Source organism: Trachypithecus francoisi, unplaced genomic scaffold (assembly GCF_009764315.1).
Source record: "Trachypithecus francoisi isolate TF-2019V2 unplaced genomic scaffold, Tfra_2.0 Lachesis_group1, whole genome shotgun sequence".
Classification (NCBI taxonomy): Eukaryota; Metazoa; Chordata; class Mammalia; order Primates; family Cercopithecidae; genus Trachypithecus; species Trachypithecus francoisi.
Window position 1 is genome coordinate 183,654,269 of NW_022681454.1, and position 26,568 is coordinate 183,680,836.

Sequence of the window (26,568 nt, forward strand, 5' to 3'; positions counted from 1 at the left end):
CCCTCGCCGAGCCGCGGGTAACTCTCCTGGTAGCGGGTAAGACAATCAACTTTTTAATCAACAGCGAATCTACCTATTCTGTTTTGCCGTCCTTCTCTGGACCTAGCCTTCCATCCAATATCTCTGTAGTAGGAGTAAGCGGAAAGCCATCCACTCCACAAAAACTCCACTCCTTAATTGCTGCCTGGCCAACAACTACTCTGCGCACTCGTTCCTCATTCTCAGCTAAAAAGGGCCCCTACCGAAAGCAATCAGTGGAAATCAGTTTGGCTTTCCCCCACTCGCCTCAAACTTACTAAATTTTCTTAACTATCTCATACTCCTCAACCTTGCTGGGACCTTCCTTCTGGGTTTTGCCCCTATTCCAACAAATGCTTCCATTCCTCATTCCTATACTAATACTGTGCCTTATTTTATTCTTCATCCATACGTCCAAATGCCAACCATGGGCCCCAACCTTGACGACGCCCCTTAACAGCAGGAAGTAGCCAGACAGACCACGGTGCCCCTTATCACTATTACCAATAAAAGGTTGGAATGTTTTGACGAACGGAGGCAAGATGGTGCATTTCCGGGTTTTTCATCACCAACTTTTCCCCATGTGCGCGAGGATGCAGCTGGCGCCAGGGAAGGTGCAGACCAACCAGGCATGCGCCAGGTGATGTCAATCCGAAGAGATCAAGATTTACCTGGTGGCACCTGCGGCGCCTTCCCCCACCCCTCCCCTGACGCGTCCGTGCCCCGCCTATTGCCCTTCCACTCCTAGAAAAGCCACTCCCGGCAGATGCACGGGGTGGGCTTCCTCAGCTCCTACCTTTGTCGGGACTGCATTAGGAACTCTGCCCGAGAGTTCTACTGGGTGACTCTCTCGGCCTCCTTTGCCGGAGGCCAACAGACTTCACCCCCATACCTTTTTCTCTGGAGCTAGATGACCAAAGAATAAATTTGCAGTTTTGCTTTTAGCCTTGCCTACTCGCTGGTTCTTTTGTGCTCGCTCTGGTGGTCTTAGAAAAACAAATCAATTATGATTAGTAAAGCCTGAAAAAAATTTCACTTGGATCTTTATGACTGAATAACCTCACAAACATAGGAAAGTTACTAGAAAAAAATATGAGCAGAATTTCAGAATTCTGCCTTTGCTGCAAGTGTCTGTTCCCTCCTCCTCTACTTATCAAGACCTGACAGCTTATGTAACTCCCCAAAACCACCAACACCTGGGAAGGGTTGAAAATGATTTTAATGAAGAAGAAAAGCTGATGTTTAATTTCAAAACTGACGGTGAGAATAGAACAGAGAGGCATGAATTTATCTAGATTCTAACACAAAGCATTGTATTTGAGTCTACACATGAAATTGGTTTCATTTTTATTTTTTGTAAGTTTTCACCAAACTCTGTGCATATACGGAGGCTGGGCAAGAAAGAAAGAAACCCAGAAACATGGCATATTCCATCTCTTATTTATTTCCCCATGCAAGCAGCCAGGGCTTCTTCACCTAGTCCCTGCGACAAGCTGACTTTCTGTCTACTTCTCTATCAGAAATGGAGCTTCCCCAAAGACTGCCTCAACGTCAGTTACCCAAAGGCCTTTTTTCCATCTTGTGCTCCTAAACTTCTACGATATTAAATATTACCCTTTCTGGAAATTCTCCTGAGCGTTGATTTCTAAAATTTTACTCTAACTCTGTTTCATTTCTTCTTTTATAGACTCTCTTTTCTCTAACCCTTTACTGTAGACATGTTGTATGGCTTTGTTCTTGACCTTCTGATCTCTCCACATTCATTCCCCCAGAGCATGTATCCATTTTCTTGGTGTCGGCCTTCCTGTCTGATTATAACCATCAAGTAACCATGTTGGTGATGAGGATAGCTAACATCTCCTAGACATTTTCCATGTGGGTTATAATAAACACCCTATATAATTCGTACCATCAAATTCTTCAACCCTAAATGATACTATTACTAACCACAATGTAAGAGATGAGGAAATTGAGATTTTCATCAAAACCCTGGAAAGCCAACGTGAAGAGCCCCTGTGTGTCTCCTTTCCTAATGCCTCCGGGCATCACCGCATGTGGATTGCCGTGGAGTGGGGATTAGGAAGCGCAGCATTGTGAAAACACCGGAAAATACGTTATGCTAACGGGTAAAGACGCTCATCTCTGCACAGTGACGGTTTTGTTTCTGAGTCAGGTTTGAGATGGGCCAGTCCTGAGTCGATGGTGCCACCAGGGATCACGAGTTTAGTAAGATCTTCGTGGATGCTTGGAACCCAACTGGTCTCTATTTTCTACTTTAGGGCAAGAGCCACAGCTTGAGTGGGGTGGTTTTGGTGTCACACACGCGATTAATAATACCCACCGCTGCAAAGGAATCACTGTGGACGACGCCTGGTTTCATCCCATGCTCTTGAGATTGATCCCTCTCACCTGTTTACTGATTTCATTCAAATTCTTCAGCGACCACAGGACCCCGACTTGCCCTCTCCATCCAGGTTCCCATCACTCTGCTTTACAGGCCTGGCCTGCTCGCTGCTCCTCACACCAGCGCTGCACGGCTCCCTCCACGCCTTCGCCCTGTTTCCTCCATCAGACAGGACTCGCTTCGTCCATCTCCGTCAGGCAAAAGCCTGCCCAGCGTTCAAGACCCTCCTCAGATGCCGCCTCCACGATTAGGCTTCTCCTGACCCCTGGGCCTGTAACACGCGCCACCGTAACTCTCCACCTCAGCCCACATTCCCACAGCACTCGCGTCGTCCGCGGCCCGCAAGGTGGCGCTTAATTCTATTTTAGGGTATTTCCTGCTTGTTTCCTGCACACACCGTCGCGCTACGCACAGCCCCGAGTGACGCGCGCACAAGTGGCCCGCGCTTTCAGCCGCCCCGCCGCGGGACAGCGAGGGCAGCCGAAGCCACTTCCCGCCCCCGCGGACACCGCCGCCAGCCCGCCAGCCCGCCAGCCCGCCAGCCCGCAGCGCCTCCGGCGGGCTTTCCTCCCCTCGGGAGGCGCGAATCCTCAGGGGCTCCTCGAGAGGGCGCCAGGGAGCAGCTGCGCGCGGACACCTTTCGCGCTTCTGCGGCCGCCGTAGAATCTCCCTCCCCCTCCCCCCGGCAAAAACCCGGAAGTGGAACTCTCAGCCATTCACCGTTTGGGTGAAGACGGAGGCGGGTTCTGGAGAGACGTACGCTGTCAGGCAGTGTTTAGTTCGCCTCCACTTCTATTTTTCCCCGCCCAGGTGCTGCTCCGGGTGGCATACTCGTCCTGAGCCGGCTTCAGCCTCTCCGCGCAGAAGTCTCCCGGAGCCATGGCCGAGTACTCCTATGTGAAGTCTACCAAGCTCGTGCTCAAGGGAACCAAGGCGAAGAGGTGGGTCCTGCAACTCGGGCGGGGGCCTCCTCCGTTCTTTTCGGACGCATTCCAGCCTCGCGAGTCCGGTGGAAGCCGTGGCGCGGAGGGCCGGCTTTGTGGCCTCCCAGGCTTCGCCCTGGCCCCTGTCCGGGCTGGACGGAGGCCGGGCCGCGATTCCCGGCGCCTGTGCCGAGAGGGGCAGCCTCCCGCGCGGACGGCCTTGGAAACAGGGTAGACGGCGGGTGACCCGTGGCCCCTACCCACGAGTCTGGGTCCCCTGAGGCATCTCTCCCGACCTCTGCTTGGTGGGTCTGCATTAGTCTGATCTCGTAGTTCGTGATAATAACTTCCTTTATTAGGGATTATTATTTTCTCCATTGTCTCTTTTCTTTCTAGACAAGTTCTTGATTAGTTTTTTCTAACCTAATATGTAGAGTGAAACGAGGATGAATCACACAGTGGTTGAGGTGTATATGGGCTTTGATAGGGATATGGGCTCGAACCTGCACTCTGTCGTTTACTAATTTTGTAATTTTTGGCAAATTGGTTAATATGTCTGAACTTCCATTTACTCATTAAAAGATCAAATATTTTTGAACCTCCGTTTACACATTTATACTTTCGATTGTTTATACTTTTAGAAGACTGTGAGGATTAAATGAGAGAACATATATACAGTAAACAAATTGAGCCAAATGTGAGGAGGAGGTCGTAGTAGTAATTTATTAGCTTTTTAGGGAAAAATACCTGTGCACTCATATGCCCGCTTCTTTTTTAACTGGCAGATTTGCCCGAGGTTGACTGTACATACAAATGTTGAGCATTTCTCCCTGGTCTCTGTGATAAACAGAGTTTTTGACATTTTTAGGCGAAATGGAAAGAAGGTATCAAGGAGTGAGTTGAAGCCACTGCCCTTGAGAACCCTGTCTAGGAGCCTGGCCTCATGAAGATGCCAGAATAAATGGCAGGTTTATCCGGAATGAATGTGAGATTTTTACTCTGTGAATTTCCTGGGAGGAGATAAGAGGTATTTTCTGAAAACTGTATGATGAAAATTCAGACAAAAGTGTCTTAAGATTATCGTAATAATCATAATTAATGCTTATGTAGCACTTCCAGTGCACCAAGAAATTGTAGGCACTTTGCACATTAACTTTTTTCAAATCGCCCTTGTTTTTTTCTTTTTTTTTGAGATGTAATTCATAATTATAAAATTCACCCTTTTGTACAGTCAGTGGTTTTTAGTATATATTCGAGAGGTTCACCACTGTCTAGTTGCTCAGCATTTTCGTCATCCCAGAAGGAAACCTCCTCCTGCCCATTAAAGCAGTCACATCCCATCCTCCCCTTCTCCTAGTCCTCGGCAACCTCTAATCTGCTGACTGTGTGAAATTGCCTATTCTGAATATTTCCTAAGAAAGAAATCATGCAACATGTGGCCTTTTGTATCTGGCTTCTTTCACTTATAACATTCTTGAGGTTCATCATTGTTGTAGCACTTATTCCTTTTTATGGCTGTGTAGTATTCCATTGTGTGGATGTAACACAGTTTGTTCATCCATTCATCAGTTGATGAACATTTGGGTTGTTTCTAGTTTTTGGCTGTTGTGACTAAGTTAGTGTGAATATTCTTATTTAAATATTTTTGGGAGTGTATGTTTTCATTTCCCTTGGGTATACATACTTAGGAGTAAAATTGCTGGGTCGTATGGTAACTAACTTTTTGAGGAACCCTAAACTGTTTTCTGCGGATGCTGCACCATTTTACATTTGCACCAGCAATGTGTGAAGGTACGTATTACCTCTTAATCCTCACAGTAACCTTAAGAGTTAAAGTTATTATCCTAATTTTTTAAGTGGGGAAACTGACTCACAGAGAGATTCAGTACCTTTTCCAAAAATCACCGAGCTAAGAAGTTACAGAATCAGGATTTAAAATCTGGCCGTGTGGCTCTGCAATCTGCTTTGAACTCTTACATAATATGTATAAAGCCTGAAGCAACCTCTCAGTACTGTATTTAAGAGGGCATAGCAATGTAAGTCATCCTAAATCAGTAATTTATAAATGAAACAGCTTAGAAGACTTCCAGGTTTCAAGCTTATATTTATTTATCATACAATTCAATATACCTAAACTCATCTATATAAATTATGTCCGGTAGTAAGAAGAAAAAGAGCAAAGATAAGAAGAGAAAAAGAGAAGAAGATGAAGAAACCCAGCTTGATATTGTTGGTGAGTCAGTTTTCAGTACTCTATCCTGAAAAAAGTTAACATTTCTTGGGATCTCATTGAAAATATTTTCCTAGTTAGAAATTTATGACATATTCATATTTGTCTTAAAGTGCTTAAATATTACCTACAGTTGTAAATTCCATTTATTCTTTAGCACAGTAGATGGTACTGATGCCTTTACTTCATTATCAGAACAAAGCACAGGAGAGAATTATAACTCTCTGACTTAGTAGGCACCATTAGACTGCTTAATAGTTGGAGATTCTGATGCATAATTTTAAAGGCCTAATGTAAATGTTTTTCAACCAAATAATATTTTACAAGTTATTTTCTTTGAACATGTATACATTTTAATTGTAGAAGTCCGTTGTCTCTTAAAGGAAGTATCTTCACAGGAAAGAAATCATTATTTTGTGAACTCTGAAATTAATGAAAATTTTAAATACAACTTCAGGGTAGCCTGTAAATGATGCTAGAAATAAACTGACCCAAACACACTTAACCAGCCTGTTTTCCATTTAGTTCTTTCCATACTTTCTTTTTTTATCTTTTAAATCTTGGCAAGTTGCATTTTGAATCTTCATAAATTATGGTAACTTAAAAAATTTATAAAAATATGAAATGGTATAAAGCCAATGTTCTGGAAGAATCATTGCTTTTGAAATGGCAAATCAACAATTCTAAAATTAGGGTAAATGTCTAGGGTAGATATGTAGATGTGGAATTGCTGTGTCAAAGGATAAGTGAATGTTTAACTATGTAAGAAACTGCCCAACATTTTCTAAAGTGGTTGTGCCATTTTACCCTCCCACCAAGAATGAATTAGTGCTCCAGTTACATCCTTGCCAAGAGTTGATGGTGTTATCAGTCTTTTCTCCCAGTCTGAGTTTTACCTTTTCGGTTTCTTAATGGTGGTTTTTGGGTGAGCAGAAGCTTTTTTTTTTTTTTTTTTTTTTTTTTTGAGACGGGGTCTCACTCTGTCACCCAGGCTGGAGTGCATGGAGTGCAGTGGCGCAATCTTGGTTTACAGCAAGCTCCACCTCCCAGGTTCACGCCATTCTCCTGCCTCAGCCTCCGGAGTAGCTGGGACTACAGCCACCCGCCACCACACCTGGGTAATTTTTTGTATTTTTGGTAGAGACTAGGTTTCACCATGTTAGCCAGGATGGTCAGAAGCTTTTAATTTTTATAAAGCTCAGTTTATATTTTTTCCTTTTATGGTTACTGCCTTATCTCTTTGATCTAAGAGATCTTTGCTTACCCCAAAGTCAGGAAAATATTCTGCATTTTCTTTTAGAAGCATGATAGTTTTAGTTTTAACATTAAATCTGTCATTCATCTCAAATTAATTTTTGGCATGGTGTGAGTTCGGTTTCAAGATTTACTTTTTTTTTTTTTAACATCTTGATAGCCAGTTGTTCCAGCACCACTGTTGTTTCCTTTTTCCGTTAATCCACTTTGGTATCTTCATAAAAAATCAATTAACTTTCTATGTATTGGTCTATTTCTGGACTCTGTTCTGTTGATACGTTTGTCTGTTTTTCTGTTGATATATTTCTCTTTATTGCTATAATTTCATGAAGTCTTGAGATCTGGTGGTGTGAGTCCTCCAACTTTGTACTTATTAACTATTAATTTCTACAGTGAAACCTGTTGGATTTTCTTGGAGAATTGTATTGAGTCCAGATCATTTGGGGGAGAAGCAACATCTTAATATTGAGCCTCAATATTTCATAATTTTCAATGTAGCAGCCTTGCATGCCTGTTTAAAAATTTATTCTTAAGTATTTTATAATTTTACACTACTGTCAATAGAACTTTTGAGTTTGATTTTCCAATTGTTTGCTGTCAGTATGTAGATATACAATTGATTTTTGTGTAGTGACTTTGTAATCTGATAAGTCTGTTTCACTTATTACTTCTAGAGGTTTGTTTATATAGAAAACTAAGAAATTTGCAATGTTTCCTGTGACTATCGTTTTACTCTTTCTTTCTAATCCTTGTGTCTTGTCTTTCTTTTTACTGGTTTATTATACTGTCCAGGACTTCCATAGTGTTGAACAGAAGTCATGAGATTGGGCATAATTGCGTTGTTCCCAAGCTTAGGCAGAAAGCTTTCAGTAGTCCACCATATGGTATGATGTCTGTAGGATCTGCAGAGAAAACCTTTATCAAAATGAGGACATTCTTTTTAAACTTTGATTCTTGGGAGTTTTTATCATAACGGTGTTTAATGATGTCAAATGCCTCTTTCTGTATCTGTTGAGATGATTATACAGCTTTCTTCTTTCTGCCAATGAGTTACATTGGTTTCATTTTCAACTTTTTTTTTTTTTGAGACGGAGTCTCACTCTGTGGCCCGGGCTGGAGTGCAGTGGCCGGATCTTAGCTCACTGCAAGCTCCGCCTCCCGGGTTCCCACCATTCTCCTGCCTCAGCCTCCTGAGTAGCTGGGACTACAGGCCCTGCCACCACGCCCGGCTAGTTCGTTTTCAACTTTTAAACTAACTTTACATCCCTGGGGTAAACCCCACGTGGTTGTGGTGCCTTGTCCTTCGAGATTTTGCTAGATATGATTTTTTTTTTAAACTTTCTATATTGGTGTTGATGGGAGATATTGACTTCTGTTTCCTTTTCTTGTAATGTCTTTATTTGATTTTGGTGTCAAGGTGATATTGGGTGTCATAAAATGAGATGGGAAGTGCTCTCTCCTTCCCTGTTTTTGGAAATACCTATGTAAGATGGGTATGATTTCTTCTTTACATGTTTGATAGAATTCACCAGTGAAGTCGTCTGAACCTAGAGGGTTTTATTTGGTTTGGTTTTAGTTTTTTGTGGGAAAATTTAAAAATTTTAAGAGATATTTTCAGATTTTTCTGTTGTGTCAGTTTTGGTAATTTGTGTCTTTTAAGAAAATTTCATTCATCTAAGTTGTTGGATTTATTGGCAGAAAATTGTTCAGAATAGTCCTTTAATACCCTTTTAATGTCTGTAGAATCTAATCTGTGTTGCAGTCTCTTCATATTGGTAATTTATGTTTTTGCTATTTTTTCCTGGATCAGTCAGTCTAGCTGCAGGTTTATCAATTTGTTTATCTTTATAAGATCATTTATTTTAGATCATTAATGATCTTTCAGTACAGGGGTATTCAGTCTTTTGGCTTCCCTGGGCCACAATGGAGGAAGAAGAATTGTCTTGGACCACACATAAAACACACTAACGATAAGCTGATGAGCAAAAAAAAAAAAAGTTAAAGAAATCTCATAATGTTTCAAGAAAGTTTATGAATTTGTGTTGGGCTGCTTTCAGAGCTGGCCTGGGCCACATGCAGCCCTCAGGTTGGACAAGCTTGTTTCTGTATTACTTATTTTCTTTTTTTTTCATTTTCTATTTCATTTATTTTCAATCTTTTTTTTCCTCCATTTAACTTATTTTCAGTTTACTTTGCACTTGTTTTATAGCTTCTTAAGAAGGGAGTTAGAGCTCTTCGTTCCACTTTAGTTTTAGTTATAGTCAACACATTTTGTTTTCATTTTCATTCCATTCAAAATATTATCTACTTTTCCTTGTGATTTTTCTTTTCATGTACCTATGAGTTATTTAAAAGTGTATTGTTTTTAATTTCTACTACGTGGAGATATTATAAATATGTTATTGTTGCTGATTTCTAATTCATTTATAGTATGGTTGGAGAACATACTTTCTTAGTAAATTTCCATGTGCACTTGAAAAGAATGTGTATTCTGCAGATGTTGGTTCAGGGTTTTTTTTTTTTTGTTTTTTTTTTTTTGGAGATGGAGTCTCACTCTGTTGCCCAGCAGTCTAGAGTGCCGTGGCACGATCTCAGCCCACTGCAACCTCCGCCTCCCAGGTTCAAGTGATTCTCCTACCTCAGCCTCCAGGGTAGCTGGAATTATAGGCACCTGCCACCAGGCCCGGCTAATTCTTTTTATATTTTTAATAGAGACGGGGTTTCACCACATTGGCCAAGCTGGTCTCAAACTCCTGATCTCAGGTGATCCGCGTGCCTCGGCCTCCCAAAGTTGTGGGATTACAGACGTGAGTCACGGTGCCTGGCCGGTTCAATGTTCTTTAGATGTCAGTTATCCCGTGACTAGCTACATCTTCTGTGTCCTTACTGACTTTTTACTAATCCTACAATGTATTGAAAGTTATGTTAAAATCTCCAACTATAATTCTGGATCTGCCTACTTGAGCAGTTTTTGCTTAAAGTATTTGAAGCTCTCGTGTACACATTTAGAATTAAGTCTTCCTTATAAATTCAGTCTTTCATTTTCGTAATATTTTAACCTTTATTTCTGTGAAATGTCTTGATGCCTAAATTATTTGACCACCCTTTTGCTTCTGTCCAGCCTGGGACTTTGTTTGTACTTATTTATTAGGGTTTTGCATGTAGACTTAGAATGTGACTCTTACTCTAGGAAAGGTCCATCCTCATGGGCCTCAACAACATGTGCTTTGTATACTTGGTGAGTTCTCTCCACTCTGCTGTGTCTCAAATTTGTGTGATCTCTGGCATCTCCAGTCAGCCCTCAGCAGTGCCAGCCACTCTCCAGAGGCCTTGTGGAGCCTGCCTTCTGCATGCGCTGCCCCCAGCCCTTGGCCACCGACGTGCAGATAACTTTTGCATACTCTTTTGAGGCCTCACCTCTGTGTAGTTCCCTCTTCTCCAGTACCTTATTCCATAAACTCCCAACGTTTTAGCACTGCAAGATTCTCAGCTCAGTGACACTGCCTCGTTCTTGGAGGTCTCTACCTCTCCGTGTGGTCAAGAAACTGCCATTGGGCAGAAAACAGAAGTGTGTGTGAGATTTGCCTCCTGTGTTTTCCTGTTCTCAGATACCACAGTCCTGTTGTGCCTGTGTTCCAATCCCCGAAAACAGTTTTCTCAAATATTCTATCCAGTTTCAGTCTTCTCGTTGGTCGTGGTGGGAGGGCAAGTCCATCTTGGCTGGAAGAGGAAGTCCTTCTGTGTCTTTTTCTCTTTGTCCTTCCACCTTCTTTTGCATTGTGGATTTTCTAAACTTACCATGTAAGTAAGCATGTGCCTATTTGTGAAGGGAAAGAAAACCTGTTAATTTTTTAAAGTAGTTCTGTTGGTTCCTCACAAGGATCTGAAGGGATTAGTAAATAGGATGAAAGAAATTCTGTCTTTCACATGGAGAAAACCAAGTGTGACATTAATAAAAACGCGCATGTCTGTGTCTGTAAGCAAAGTTTCACTGAGCTCTGCTAGATTAAGAAGCAGCTGGACTTATAACATCGTAGTTTGCAAAACACGTATATTTTATTTACCCAGGAACTAAAGCTAAGTAAGCTATGGGTTAATAGAAGGTCTGTGAAGGGTACTTAGACTACAGTGAGATTGGGGAAGAAAATTCCATTTCCAAATCTAAGATACATCATTCCTTTGTGCCGAGCACATAATGAAGGTAGAGATTTAAGGGGACCCTTGGCACAGAGGCCCTGGGTTAGTCAGAAGATGAGGGGAGCTGTCACACGGCCTTTATGCTGGAGTGAGGGTGCCCTGGTCATGTCTCATCAGCCACGACACTGGTGCATCGAGCCTTTGTTTGTTTGTTTTTTCTTTTTTTTGTTTTTTTTTTTTGAGACAGGCTCTTGCTTTGTTGCTCAGGCTGGAGTGCAGTGACATGATCATGGCTCAGTGCACCCTCAACCTCACGGGCTCACGCAGTCCTCTCACCTCAGACTTCTGAGTAGCTGGGACCACAGGCTTGTACCACCACAATCACTAATTTCTTAATTTTTTTGTAGAGATGGGGGTCTCCTTTTGTTGCCTAGGCTGATATTGAACTCCTGGGCTTAAGTGATTGCCTGCTTCCGCCTCTCAAAGTGCTGGGATTACAGGCATGCCAGACATGTAAACATCCTAAACTATGTGAAAATATGCGAAAAGCTTTGTGAGACAACACAGCGGGGGTGTTTGACCATCTGCCTAAGGTTTAAAAGGAAATAACTTTAAGCCTGTGTCTAAATAGCAAGTAATGTTTTAGAGCGGATTCTCAAATTCAGCTTAGGCGTCTGCAGCATAGACACAGCTTGAACTGTAACCTGACGTAGAGACAGGAGCTTGAGCTGTAACCTGACGCAGAGACAGGCAACTTCCGTGCCCACTGTTCTTAGGGTCCACTGCTCTTTCACAGCCGAAACCCCCAGAGTGGCACTGATGAGTGTTCTGTTCTGTTACTTGAGTCGTTAAACGTACAAGCATACTTCTGAGGGTTGAATGTAGGCCACTTGCAGAAAATAGGCAGAATAGCTCACATGTAATTCTTGATGATACTATGTTTAGCTTTCTTATTCTTTGAAATCCCATTGAGAAAAAATACTGGCATCTGCTCAAAGTAATTTCTTTTTCAGTTCACAATATTGTAAGTAATGTTACATATCATTTCCCTACTTGAACAGAGTGTGAAAATTTTGAGGAGCTTGTCTGCCAGAAATTTCTTCTTCTTTTGCAAAACATTAATGAGATACTATATTTAAATGATTTTATTTAATATGAAGTGTAGTTGATCAACATGGCATAGAACATACAAAATAAATGAATTTAAAATCATTATTACATTTGTAAGAAAGACTTGCTAATCATAACACTGTTCATAATGATTCTGAATAAAGCGTTATTTCTTTTATTGAAAACAATTGTAGCTATAAGACAACTCAGGCATCTAAATTGCTGTTAGTTTTACTGCTTTCTAATCATCTTTGGCTGAAATTTTAATTTTGATTTTCTTTTTCTCCATTGGTTTTGTGTGTGTGTGGAGGTAAAATATACAGAATATAGGATTTGCCAGTTTTTCTATTTTTAAGTATACACTTCAGTGGCATTTAAATACATGCACCGTTTTACCTTCCCACCAGCATTGCATCGGGTTTCCGTTTCTCCACATCCTGCCCAACATTTGTTTTTCTGGTTTTCTTGGTTTTTGTTTTTGTTTTGTTTTTTTTTTTGATACTAGCGATTCTCATGGGTGTGAGGTGGTATTGTATTGTGGTTTCGATTTACATTTCCCTAGTGACTAGTGATGCTGATCATCTTTTCAAGTGCTCATTGGCCATTTGTACATCACGTTTGGAGCAATGTCTGTGTACATCCTTTGCCCAGTTTTGAATTGTGATGTTTGTCTTTTTGAAGCTCTCTATATAGTCTGGTTATTAATTCCTTATAACCATATGCAGTTTACAAATGTTTTCTCCATTTTCTGGGTTGCCTTTTACTCTGTTGACAGTGGTTCTTGATGCACGAAAGGTTTTAATTCTGATGAAGTCCAGTTTGTCTGTGTTTTCTTTTGTTCCTGTGCCTTTGATGTTCTATGCAAGAAATAATTGCCAAATTCATGGTCATGAAGCTTTTCCCATTTTCTTCTAAAAGGTTTCTAACTTCAACTCTTACATTTAGGTCTTTGGTCTATTTTAAGTTACTTTTTGTATTTGGTGTTAGGTAAGGGTCCAACTTCATTTTAGCTAAAATTTTATGTATTTTAAAATTTATTATGAAAAGCATGAAATGTTTAGTTGAATAGAAAATTTTGTGCAGTGGAATTAACTGAATCTTTAAAACCTTTTTATTATGGAAATATCCAAACTAATCCATACATAGAAGAATATGAGTCCCCGCATGTGCCCAGGGCCCAGGATTAATTGTCAGTATTTTGCCAATCTCATTTCATTTACACACACACCCACACACACATTCTTTCCTAGAAATTTTAAGTAAAATCACAGATGATATGTCATTTTACCCATAAGTATGTAAATGTGCATTTCTTAACATGGTATGTCTTTCTCTCATCATCTGCTTTGTTCTTTTATACATTATACTATGTCATTATCAGACCACGTAAAATGAACGAGAATTCCTTAATATGTCATATCCAGTTAATGATTGACTTATTTCTGCTCTAGCTAAAGTACAATTTAGGAGGGGGTTTGAGGATATTTTTTAACATTAAGATATAAACTTTTATAACAACTGCTTAACTGATTGTTCCTAGGGTCTAACATTTCTCTTGGCAAATTGGAAATTAGTATATATAGACATAGATTCTGCTCATTTTGCTTTCAATCTAAAATCATAGTTAAGATTACTGGCCAGGCGCAGTAATCCCAGCACTTTGGGAGGCCGAGGCAGGTGGATCACGAGGTCAGAAGTTCAAGACCAGCCTGGCCGAGATGGGGAAACCCCGTCTCTACTAAAAATACAAAAAAATTATCCAGGCGTGGTGGCGGGTACCTGTAGCCCAGCTACTCGGGAAGCTGAAGCAGAGAATTGTTTGAACCTGGGAGGCAGAAGTCGCAGTGAGCCGAGATTGTGCCACTGCACTCCAGCCTGGGCGACAGAGCAAGACTCCGTCTCAAAAAAAAAAAAAAAAAGATTACTATGCTAGAAAGTCTTCCTGTAGGGGCATTTCTAAGAAATGTTACGATGGGCATTGCCTCTGGAAAGCAGGCATGAATAGATGGCTGGGGTCTATCATGAGAGAGACCATTCTCTGTGTGTCACTTTGTACCTTCACATGTTGCCTTTTGTTTTGTTTTGGTCTTTTTTTGAGACAGGACCTTCCTCTGTCACTCAAGCTAGAGTGCAGTGGCGAGATCATAGCTCACTATAACCTTGAACTCCTGGGCTCAAGAGATCCTCTTTCCCCAGCTCCCCGAGTAGCTGGGATTACAGGCATGCACCCCCATGCCTGGCTGTATGTTGCTATTTTGTATTTTAAAAACCTATTCCTGACTGTACTGGTAGTCGCATGAATCTGTGCACATACATGCAAACAAGTACATGTAAAACTGGTGAAATCCGAATGAGGTTCATGGATTATACCAATGTCAATTTCCTGATTCTGACAGTGTATGATACTTATGCAAGATGTCATCATTGAGACAAAGTGAGTAAGGGATATGTGAGATCTTTGTATTATTTCTTACAACTGCAAAATAAAAAGTTTTTAAAACTAAGTTATAATAACACAAAAAGAACTCTGTGTCAAAACTAAGATACAAAGTTTAAATATTGATTTTATTTTTTAGGAATCTGGTGGACAGTAACAAACTTTGGTGAAATTTCAGGAACCATAGCCATTGAAATGGATAAAGGAACCTATATACACGCACTCGACAATGGCCTTTTTACCCTGGGAGCTCCACACAAAGAAGGTTTGTGTCTGGAAGGGAAGAGGCTGCCACAAGTGTAGGTTTTAGGACATTCATTCGCTTAGGCCAAACTCTAACTAGTTTCAGACATTTTCCAAAGGAAATCTTTCCAAAATTTTCCAAATTTTCCATTGCATTTGACTTTTCCGCTTTTTTCTTCCTTAATGTTTACCAGCCATTAGCAAGTCCCTCTTTCTAGTATAAGCATTTGAAAACGTTCTGTATAGTTCCAGAAGAGTATCTTTGGAAATCAAAACAACATGAGTAATTAAAATAGTAAGTGTAAAGAAAAAAGAAAACCTACTTGACTCAAAATGTTTGAATTTCTTTTTTACTCAGACCTATTGCCAAAACTAACCTGGGTGTAGGTAACAATTTGAAGTTTCCTCATTTTCTTTAGCCCATTAGAGGAAGCACTAATGAGAAAGGAAGCAATTAGAAGATAAAAAGCAGTATCATTTGGTCAACAAGGCCATCCTTTGAATAAATGAAAACATTTAGTTTTTTAAGTAGGTGCTTATTTATGACTGGATTTTAAAACATAAAGAGAAGATATCTCAGAAGTTATTAAATAAGCATTATGTTAGCCTGTCTTACTCAATATGTAAAATTAGTGCTGTAGTTAAAAGAAGGTAAAATAGATCTTGATTCCAAAGATGCAGTATTACAGTGACATCAGTATATCTGAATATTCTTACATTTAATTGCAGAAGAAAATGGCCACACTTTTTAAGCAAAATGATATCTTTTATAGCAAATGTCAAATTTATTTTCAAATGTTTTTTCTCCAATAGTTGATGAGGGCCCTAGTCCTCCGGAGCAGTTGATGGCTGTCAAATTATCCGATTCCAGGTGAGCTTATGTCATAATATAATTAGTGACCAGTTATTTTTAAAATTTAATTGTATTCATTAAAAATTTTAGTGTCTGTCTTAAGCCCACAGAGTAATTTTGATATAAAAAACAAAATAGCTTTTTTGAAAGGTAGATTTTGTGATCTACTTTTAGTGGATTTCCTGTCATATATAATGCTAGGCTGGAAAAAAAAAATATGTAAAAAAGTCAAGATTAATAATTTCACACACCAAATAAGATAGATTAAAAAAGAAATCAAACAGTACAAAACCTGGTTCACTGTTACTATGATAGTTAAACTCACTGTAGGGAAATCCAAAGACAAACAGGAAGACTGAAAAAAGGGATATTGTTGAAACCAGCAGAGAATGTTACAGAGTCATAATGACCAGAAGAATATTTTTAATCACTATTTTTACAGTCATTTTATAAAGTAACCTTTGTTATTCTCACCTTGTGCAAAAGTATAGAATGATTCTTTGGGTAGAAGATACTGAGAGTGAATTCGCATATTTTAGTAATTGGTTACATCAATATGATAATGATTTCTTTGATATGATCATTAACGTATAAAGGAGTAAAAGTCAATTCTGGCATCCCAGGGGATTCTCGGTAAGGTAAAAGATTAGAAATCAGAATTTTTAAAAACCACATTAAGATGATTATTTTTATACTTTCTTTGAAAGTCTGGTAAGTATGGTGAAAGACAAAGAATAAAAACAGGGGAAGAAAATATTCAATAGTTTTAAACTGCTTTACAATTATAAACACAAAAGGATTATAAAGAAAATTAACTGACAAATGAAGAAAATATTTGCAACAATCTTAATAGGCAGTGGGTTCTTACTCTTCATGTGTATCTTGTACAGAATTCATAGCCCTGATGACCCCAGTAGAAAAACGGCAAACAATCAGACCTCAACGGAAAAATGGACAAGGGACATAACCAGATAATCTAAAAACTAAAAAGGAAAGGAAAAGAAAAACAATTGTTATTCTAGTTAAATACTAAAATGCAAATTAATAGGATACTGTTTTTTCCATATCAGGTTTTCAAGTATTTTTTTAAAGTCATAATGATTAAAAAAAATCCGTGATACAAAACATACTCTTTTTTTTTTTTTTTTTTGAGACAGAGTCTCGCTCTGTCGCCCAGGCTGGAGTGCAGTGGCCAGATCTCAGCTCACTGCAAGCTCCGCCTCCCGGGCTTACGCCATTCTCCTGCCTCAGCCTCCCAAGTAGCTGGGACTACAGGCGCCGCCACCTCGCCCGGCTAGTTTTTTGTATTTTTTAGTAGAGACGGGGTTTCACTGTGTTAGCCAGGATGGTCTCGATCTCCTGACCTCGTGATCCGCCCGTCTCAGCCTCCCAAAGTGCTGGAATTACAGGCTGGAGCCACCGCACCCGGCCCAAAACATACTCTTTTAATTTGAAGTAAGAATGTAAGTTGAAACAGCATTTTCTGGAAAACAGTTTGATGACATAAGAACTTTATAGTTTATAGTCTTCGATCCAGTTATTTCTAGGAATTTTTTCTGAGGATAAATCAGTTTTATGTACAGAATAGATGTAAATAGAACTATTTATAATAACAGAAAAAGTAAGTTTTAATAATTTATTATTAAACTTTATAACTAAAGAAGTATAATTGAAGAATGATGAATTTGGAAAATATTTGTTATGTAATATATAAGTACAATGTTTATATTAAAAAAGCAAAATACAAAACTGTAAATTTAAAACTGCCCTGTCCAATATGGCAGCAACTAGTCACATGTAGCTTTTTTTTTTTTTAAGGCACAGAGTCTCACTCTGTCACCCAGATTAGAGTGCAGTGGTGTGATCATAGCTCACTATAACCTCAAATTTCTGGACTCAAGCAGCCCTCCTGTGTCAACCTCCCCAGTAGCTGGTATCACATGTGCACGCCAGCATGCCCAGCTAATTTTTTAAATTTTTTGTAGAGATGGAGTCTCACTGTGTTGTCCAGGCTGATCTTGAACTTCTTGCCTCAAGCAATTCTCCCATTGTCTTCCCAAAGCACAGAGATTACAGGAGTGAGTCATCACTCAGCAACATGCAGCTCTTGAACACTTGGAATGTGTCCAGCCTGAAAGTTTAGATATGTACACACCCACAAACATACACATGTCCTGTTTTAATGTTCTATAATTAATTTCCTCTCAGTTTTTAACTTTTATCTGTCTTATTAATGTGCAGAATTGCCCTGAAATCTGGCTATGGAAAGTATCTTGGTATCAATTCAGATGGGCTTGTTGTTGGGCGTTCAGATGCAATTGGACCAAGAGAACAATGGGAACCAGTCTTTCAAAATGTAAGTGCTGTTATTGTTTATAAAAACTTCCTGTCAGTGTAACAGAAAGTCTGTAACAATCCTAATATATTTAAATAGAAAAAGTAGGATGCAATAGTATAATACATTAAATTGGAATCAATCAATAAGAACATAGAGCCTTAAAGAGATCTCAAAATATAGTGCAACAAAAATAGCATTAGTACTTTTGCCCACAATTATTTCTCTATACCCTAGTGCCTAGATATGGATCTTATTTCCGTTAAAGAACCAGTCAATTTTAGGTCTCAGAGTAGGAGAACAGAATAGTTCCTAAGTATCTTCTTCGTAGGAGAAATCATGGATGCTTTCAGAAACATTAGAGACTGTAAGCAAACAGTGGAGCAAACTAAGACCAAGTTGTGACAATTTGTGCATAAAATAAATAATAGTTCATTGAAGTAAATTATCTCTAAGGGACTTTCAGTTCATAAGCTTCAAATAGTGTACGAAAAGATAGTTTTAATATAAAAGAAGAAAAAAGATAATATTCTTAATTTTGGTAAGTAGACAGTTGTAGTATATGGATGTTTTGTTAAATCTTTGTTGGTACAGAATACATAATTTCCTTTCTCTGTTTGTGTGAGAAGTAAAGATTGAACAAAAGTATGTGAGTGCTAAACAGTCTTTAAAAAGTAGGTAACTATATCAAAAATGGTAAGGACCAGTGGGCACAAGCAAGTAGAAGATAAGCTCAGCCTTTGAGTAGCGCTTTGGTGGTATACAATCAGGAACTGAAAATAGGAACTCAGCAATGTTTTCTAAGATGACAAATTAAACAGACATCCCCCCAGAAAGAGGTAATCACTTAGACTAATTTCCTCATCCCCTGGGATAAAATCTTAAGTCAGTGACTTGAAAACTATTTTGACCCAACCCATTGAGAAATGCATTTTTACATTGCAGCCCAGCACACACATATGTATAACTGAAGCAAGAGTTGTACTTAACAATACTTACTTGTTCATGTGTTATGCGGCTTGATATTTCTTATTCTCTTTTACCCCTTCCTCTGTGTGTCTGTGAGTATTCCCTTTTCTTTTTCCCCCAAATACCATTCAGGAACCACTACACTGATTTCATGACCCACTAATGTGTTGCAATCCCTTTGAGATGATCCTACTAGTTATGATGAGATACTTCTAATAAAAGTTACACCAGTAGAAAAGGCCAATATATCATAAGGCCAGGATGATGAGCTGGATAGTTCTAATAATACAACACTTTAGGAAAGTTCATTTCATTTTAGGAAGGACACTAAGTTTCAAAAATTTAAATGAAAGAGGGTCTTAAAACTCTATTGCAAAAAGACTCAGCTGAATAATCTGTGGCACAGGTTTAAATCGCCTTGGACCACAGCAGCATGTTCCAGGGCTCAGCAGGTGCCATCCAGATGAGAGACCACCAGCCCTTGCGACCTTGACCAAGAAATTAAATCCATGTTATCATCACTTTTCTAACTGGATGTGATATAAGTTGTATCACATATTTTATACATTTTATATATACATATTTATATTAAATATATACATATTTTATAATCATTGTATTTGTAAATATTTTGTCTAAATGTTATGATGTTCCAAGTTTTCCAAAAGAATCAACCAAATACAAGTTATAAATAAACATTATATTTGTTAAGAGAATCAAGCTAACCAAATTTATAACCCAGATTTAGATACACACGAAGATCAGTTTTTAAAATTTTGTTTAATAGAAAGCAGTGTAATACATCAAACATTAAACAACTAAAAAAGCATATGAATATTTACCTTCACACACAAAAGTCCCTCAGACATTGATTCTTAAATTCAAAACATCAAAGGCATTGCATATGCCTTTTCGTGTTTTGTAATTGTGAAGAAAATAAATTTTACTTAAAATGCTAATATTTGAACAAAGTGTGCATTCATAATTATGTTCTTGTCTTTAATTTATCAAACTGAGCTAAATCAGTTATATCACCGTAGATGTTTTAGGAAGGAAGCAATCCTACTTCATCTAATTAGAATTTAGTCCTACTAGGAAAATACACTAGGAATGTTTATTGTGGTAATATTTGAATAGTAAAATAGGTGATTTTAGTTTCCTTTTCTGCATGTTCTTGTATTATATTTTTCAGGTTTTCTCTAAGTTCTTTTCTGTGATTTTTAAATCAGGGAGGAAAAATTAATTCAGTCTAAACACAACATTTCTTCTACAAGAAGTATCCTCATGACTCTCTATTTTGTTATTTTGTTTCACTTAGGGGAAAATGGCTTTATTGGCTTCAAATAGCTGCTTTATTAGATGCAATGAAGCTGGGGACATAGAAGCAAAAAGTAAGACAGCAGGAGAAGAAGAAATGATCAAGGTAATTAGGACATTTTATACAGATATCTGCATTCACACATGTAATGTGACTATCTCTTTAAAATGTTAAATCATCATTTACTGTCACTTTAAAGATTTAGTTAATAGTTTTTTATAATGTGGTGTTTCAAATGGACTCGTTGTTTATTATAAATCCCATAATTGGTGGCTGGTTTATACACCGTGATAGAGAAGTGAGTGCATCTAGGAGCTGCCTTGCCCTTATCTCCATGGATTAGTATCTTTTTTCGAGTAGTTCTACATGATCTTTTTAGGCTTTCGTTTTCTTGTTTTCTTGCTTGTATTTTAAAATCTAATTTTTAAAATAGATAATATGTACACGTGGTTCAACATTTTTAAATAAAAGCGTATAAAGACATCTGCCTGCCATACGTCTTACTCACCTGTGTCCCAGCTCCTGTTCCTATCTCTTTCCCTTTGTTTTGTTTTTTTATAGCCTCCTAAAATTTCTTTATGAACACATGAATATGTTTATAATTTTCAACTGTTTTACACTAAAGACTGCCTCCTCTATAGTCTTCTAGACTTTGATTTTTTTTTTCCTTAAAATTGTATCTTGGAGAGTTTTCTACTATTCGTTTGAACATAGAAAGTTTTCTCTTTTTCTTGCTTTTCCTTTCTTTCTCTCTCTTTTTTAACAGCCACATAATATTCATTTTGGGGATGTACCTTAATTTGTTTAGTCTCTTATAGATGGAAATTTAGGCTGTTTCCAGTCTTTTGCTCATATACACAGTGCTGCAGTACAAAACATTGAATATGCATCCATTTGTAGATGTGCGGGTGGACCTGAAGATAAATTTCCAGAAGCAGAATTACCAGGTCAGGGGTATATGTGTTTGTATTTACGTAATGCTTGAGCATCCGTGATGATAATAACTCTATGAAACATAAAAAATCATAGCAGAAATTCTGGGGCTTTAGCCCTCACATTTTAAAAATATTTTTATTAATAGTACCAGTCTTCTTTGCATTAGGAAAAACATGAATCATATAAAACAAGATTTTTATTTTATTTTTACAATTTGTGTGTGTCACTAAGCCGGAAATAAAAGTTCCTTATTCCAGGCTAAATTCCTTCATCCATAGTCAGATGCGTTATCCATTGCACCAGGCACTGGCCTGTTTCCTCCCTAATCCTACTCTTTGTTTTATATCATTGTAAAAGTTACACAGACATCTTCATATCAAGGTGAAATTCTAAATAATACTGTTAATATAACCTAGATAAATCAGGTAGTTAGCTGGAATTTGATGAAAACATTTAAGGCTTAATTGTTTAGACTCAGCAAAAGCCAGTGATCTTTAATGATAAACATATATGTATCTAAAGAATAACTCCCTCCTTCTTGACACATGGTTTTTCTGTTCCTTGGCATACCTTCCCGGTAGTGAGCATCCTGAACCTTGCTTTGTTTGTCTCTGTCGGGAATCACAGGTTGCATCTAGTCTGACCCAGATTTGCTCTGTGAGGCTTTGTGGGGGCCGGAGTGGAAGGCTCTAAGAGACGGAGGAAATGCCTTTTCTAAAATGCCCTTCGTTCTTACAATTAGAGCATAAAAATTTATGTTACATTTTTCTCTACTACCAGTGTAATTTAAAAGCATCTGTCAAATGTCTGTACGTGCTTCATGTTAGATTTCTGGTCATATGTTTGATTTCTTTTTACAATAGTCTTGATTTCAAATAATTTCAAATCTAAAGCTCAATCAATTTCAATCTAAAATGTCGGTATTATTGTTAGAGAAGTGAAATGTTAGTTATATTTTTTCGTTGCATGTACCCGGCACATGCGTTGTAGTCTCGAATCTCCATAATGCTCCTCTGAGGTGGATGTGAGCTCAGCCTTACAGACAGGAAGACAGCCTCTGACCCTCCTTACATCCTCGTGGTTTTTGTCAGTCAGTTCATGGAAATCACGTAGTGATTTCAGGGTGTGGTAAAGACAGGATGTGTACCCAGGCCCAGCTGACTCCTAAGCCACTCAGTGTTTCATAGCGCATTGCTTCTCAGGAAGCAGGTCACTGGGGAAATGCAGATGGGTTTGTGACTTACCTTTACTTTTATTTATTTATAGTTTATTGTATCATGTTTATTTTTCATCTGGATATCACAAAAGTGTTATTGAAGGCAACAATTGCAAATATATGTGCAGTGCTTTGCACTTACACAAAGAGACAAAGATACTTATACAAAGATTGTGTGTTTCACTATTTAAAGCAGTTTTCAGATGAAATGCAAAGTTTTCTGGGTCTCTGGTTAGTCAAGTACCTGGAAGTTCTGAACAGTGATTATTCAGGACTCTTTTCCTTTACCATTTAATTGCAGGCTCTCCTAATCTCTGTCAGCTATTCACCTTTATGACCTTGCCTTATCTACCAGAACACAGATCCCTCTTACTAGAGGTAGCATTGTGTTACAGGCCCTAGCAGGGAATGTTTTCAGGTCTTCTAGGACCTCTCTAATCAAAACTGTCACAAAGATGTCATTGGCACAAACACGTTGTTTGTCACTGCCAATTGCCTGTTCTGTGGGCGATCCTAATTGTTGAATGCAGATCAGTTAACTTATGACATGTGATAGTAAATATCCAAACTTTGGAGGATATAAGAAGTTAGTAAAAGGGGTGGGTTCCAATTAATTAAAAACAAGTTGTGTAATGTTAAAAGTTTTAATACATTTGGTAATAGTCTGTGCGACATAAAATAGTGATCTTAAGCTTTCAGTCTGATAAAATGAACACTTGTCTACTAGGGATAATTTGATCCTACTGTATTCACTTGGAGGACAAAATTAAATTAGTTAATGATTGCTTTATTGCCTAGCAGGATCTGATGTGTAAAATGTTTTTGAAATAATTTTGTCTGTAGTGTTTCTGACCCAAGGGCTGCGGAGGAAGCTTGTGGTAGCAGTTACTCATATAGATTATATATGTGAAGTAAAAACACATAGCCAAAACCTGTCTTTTTCTGAATATAGTTGATCAGTTAAAGAAATCATCTTGAATGATCTTATGTGATACGTAAAGTGGGGAAGATGGGAGATAAACATATAACCCATTGGATTCTCTTTTCCAATATCTAGATTAGATCCTGTGCTGAAAGAGAAACCAAGAAAAAAGATGACATTCCAGAAGAAGACAAAGGAAATGTAAAACAATGTGAAATCAATTATGTGTATGTATTCTTTTCCTTTTAGACCTACAGATTTGACAGTGAAGTGCTTCTCAAAGTACTTTCAAAATAAATTACCTAATTAGTTGGGGATGGTGGTGCCCGCCTGTAGGCCAAGCTACTCGGTAGGCTGAGACAGAAGGATTGTTTGAGCCCAGGAGTCCAAGGCTGCAGTGAGCTCTGATAACCACTGCATTCCAGCCTGGGTGATAGAACAAGACCCTCTCTGACAAAATTAAATTAAAACTGATGGACAAGAAGAGGCAACACAATGTAGCCTCTGGGACAGAGCACTGAGCTCAATGCTTTTCTCAAGGCTTCAGTTTTCTTAATCATCCTACAGCTCTCAAAACTAACATCATCCGGGTTAGTCCGTCTCCCTGTTCATTCATAGAATGAGTGTGATGCCAGTCAAAGGCTGTACTATGGCCAGGACACGGAGGACTCCAGCCGGCATGCCCTAATAGAAGTGGGGCCTTGTGATTCTTCCCAATGAGTGGCCCTCCTTTTGAGGGGTCACGGAGGTCATCTTTGTTGTTGAAATCCTCCAGCTTATTAAAAAAAATATACAATTATACCTTTTTTTGTTTTGTTTTGTCTCCCCTAAGATGGAGTCTCTCTCTGTCACCCAGACTGGAGTGCAGTGGCGTGATCTCTGCTCATCGCAGCCTTCGCCTCCCAGGTTCATGTGATTCTCCTGCCTCAGCCTCCTGAGTAGCTGGGACTACAGGCACGCGCCACTATGCTCAGCTAATTTTTGTATTTTTAGTAGAGACGGGGTTTCACTGTGTTGGCCAGGCTGTTCTCGAACTCCTGAGCTCAAGTGATCTGCTTGCCTTGGCCTCCCAAAGTGCTGGGATTGCAGGCATGAGTCACTGTGCCTGGCCTACAGTTAGACTTTTTTAATAAGTGAAAAAGAAATTAGCAGTATTTATAAATTTAATAGTAAATATGTATAATCAGAGTTTGAGGTATTTTTTCAATGAAGACATTTTCTTTGCAGAAATAAATTTCAGAGCTTCCATGACCACAAACTTAAAATAAGTAAAGAAGACAGTAAAATTCTTAAAAAGGCTCAGAAAGATGGATTTTTGCATGAGATGCTTCTGGACAGGTAGCTATTTACTTATTTCCACTATTTTCAGTAACCAATAGAAATGGTGTGTAGAAAACCTGTGTTCTCTTAAATTACTATAGTTTTCACATTTTTGTCTTTATTTCTCATTTATGAATGTGGCAATATTACTTTGAGAGGACATCATAAGTTTGGGAAATGACTGTCAAGAAAGAATATCTAAAAATTATAACTGATTCTAAGTATATACTTTAAGAAATTAAGGTTTGACTGTACCTACTTCATAAATTTATCGTTATCTTTTTATAACTATTAGAACCAGAGTTAGAAAGAAACTGTTTGACTAATATAAAAATTATGTGGATTCTGTTAGAGTAGTTCAGGTTCCTTAAAATAAGAATAGATCAGCTAAAAATCTAAAAGCTAAACAAGCAAAATTGAAGCAGTTTTATTGTAAGATTTGGAAGAGTGCAGGATGTTTATCATAGCACATTATTAATATTTATTACTCTTCCTATGTGGATAAGTAATATCCTAGATTTACAACATAGGAAAACAGGCAGAGACGTTTAGCTGTGAGTGTACAAGTATAAATCAATTAAGTGCCAGATTTTGATAATCACCAGCCGCTCATTGAAGTCCTATGTTGCAAAGTTACTCTTACCCTTTTTTTACATTTCTTGATAAGGCAATGTTTAATTACATATTTCCTGTTAACTAGCTGGTAGACGTCATACCTAAAGTTAGTACATAATGTTAAGAATTTTTTCCAGCTGAGTAAATGAATACGTATCTAGATGGAAGAAATCAAGAAGAGGATATAAAATACAATCAGGATGTGAACTCTAAAACGGAATAAGCTCTGTGTCCTGTAACTTTGATCACTTCCAATAATACAGCATTCTCACCATGTTGAATGGAAATTTAGAGCACCCTTAAATTCCAGAATAATTAAAATTGCTGTTGTGGATTGAAAAAGCCCTTAGGCAATGTTTATTGACTATTAGGAAATAATTTTTATAAGATTAGAATCCATTTTTTATAGAAATCAAATTTAAAAGTATATATATTTTAATATGTGTTGTGGTAATATAATAACCAAAATTGACCACACAGTTTTAAAGCTTTTTATATTTAGTAGCAGTTGAATATATATGGCATGTTTTACGTAGATTAATTTTATTATTTTTCTTTGCTTAGGAGAGCCAAATTGAAAGCCGACAGATACTGCAAATGACTGATATTTTTGTTTCTGCCTTATCTTTTTGTGTTTTTTTTCTGAATAAAATACTCAGAGGAAATGCTTTTACAGAATTCTTGAGTTGTTGTGAAATTATTGTTTAACTAGTAACTAGTTTAACCAGGATTTAACAAGCTTAATCAAGATTCTTCATGGATGTACTTTTTAGCTAACTACAATTTTTCACATGGAAATGAAACTTATCGTACACATTTAATGTATCACAGAATTTTTTTCTGGATTTCCTGCCCTGAAGCATGCAGTGTACTAGAAACTAACTCTTCCTGCATTGCTTGTGGAATCTGTCTTACTGGATCATAATCTTACTTTACTTTATACAATAGATGCTTGATCAGTGCCTTTAATAGGAAGTTAGAAATTCCCAATCCAATCAACAAGGCTTTGATTCTACCTCCGAAGTACTACCCAGATCACAGACAGCCCAAATATCAGAACTAGGGGCTGGACAGAGAGGGCAAATCATCTGTTAGGGAGTGGGACCGAAAGTGGAAACATTACAAAAGAGCAAGTAGGCTCAGAACAGAGGGGAGATCAGTGCTGGGGAAACTCCCTACTGAGGACGGGTTAGCCACATTGGACATGTATGGGAAGCTTTTGTCCTTGTGGGCTGGAATGGAAGCTGAAGAAGTTCAGACGCTAAGTGTTGCTTAGGTCTGCTTTGTTGAAGCCTGTCTCTTTCAGAGTTCCTAAGCACAATATTCCT

The 26,568-nt window shown here is 38.3% G+C and overlaps 2 protein-coding genes across 2 annotated transcripts; one reads left to right on the forward strand and one right to left on the reverse strand.

Moving 5' to 3' along the window:
• Positions 1-1,312: 1,312 nt before the first annotated feature.
• Positions 1,313-3,303, reverse strand: LOC117084987. The gene is made up of 2 exons (XM_033213348.1): positions 3,254-3,303; positions 1,313-3,098 (listed from the first exon to the last, which is right to left on the reverse strand). Exons 1-2 carry the CDS (start codon positions 3,301-3,303, stop codon positions 2,651-2,653), a joined length of 498 nt encoding a protein of 165 aa, XP_033069239.1. The 3' UTR covers positions 1,313-2,650.
• On the forward strand, positions 2,962-25,912 carry FRG1 (FSHD region gene 1). Its single transcript, XM_033215942.1, has 9 exons — positions 2,962-3,363; positions 5,508-5,578; positions 14,653-14,778; positions 15,570-15,627; positions 17,851-17,965; positions 20,232-20,336; positions 23,441-23,532; positions 24,533-24,643; positions 25,805-25,912. The coding sequence occupies exons 1-9, from the start codon at positions 3,302-3,304 to the stop codon at positions 25,839-25,841; spliced, it is 777 nt and encodes a 258-aa protein (XP_033071833.1). The 5' UTR covers positions 2,962-3,301; the 3' UTR covers positions 25,842-25,912.
• The last annotated feature ends 656 nt before the right edge of the window (positions 25,913-26,568 follow it).

Excerpts from the sequence above, each read along its gene's own strand:
- LOC117084987 (XM_033213348.1), bottom strand. The coding sequence starts at position 3,303 with ATGGCTCCGGGAGACTTCTGCGCGGAGAGGCTGAAGCCGGCTCAGGAC. Across the intron at positions 3,099-3,253 it reads CTGAAGCCGGCTCAGGACGA|GGGGAGGGAGATTCTACGGC; the intron begins GTATGCCACCCG and ends TGCCGGGGGGAG.
- FRG1 (XM_033215942.1), top strand. The coding sequence starts at position 3,302 with ATGGCCGAGTACTCCTATGTGAAGTCTACCAAGCTCGTGCTCAAGGGA. Across the intron at positions 5,579-14,652 it reads AACCCAGCTTGATATTGTTG|GAATCTGGTGGACAGTAACA; the intron begins GTGAGTCAGTTT and ends TTTATTTTTTAG. Across the intron at positions 15,628-17,850 it reads GTCAAATTATCCGATTCCAG|AATTGCCCTGAAATCTGGCT; the intron begins GTGAGCTTATGT and ends ATTAATGTGCAG.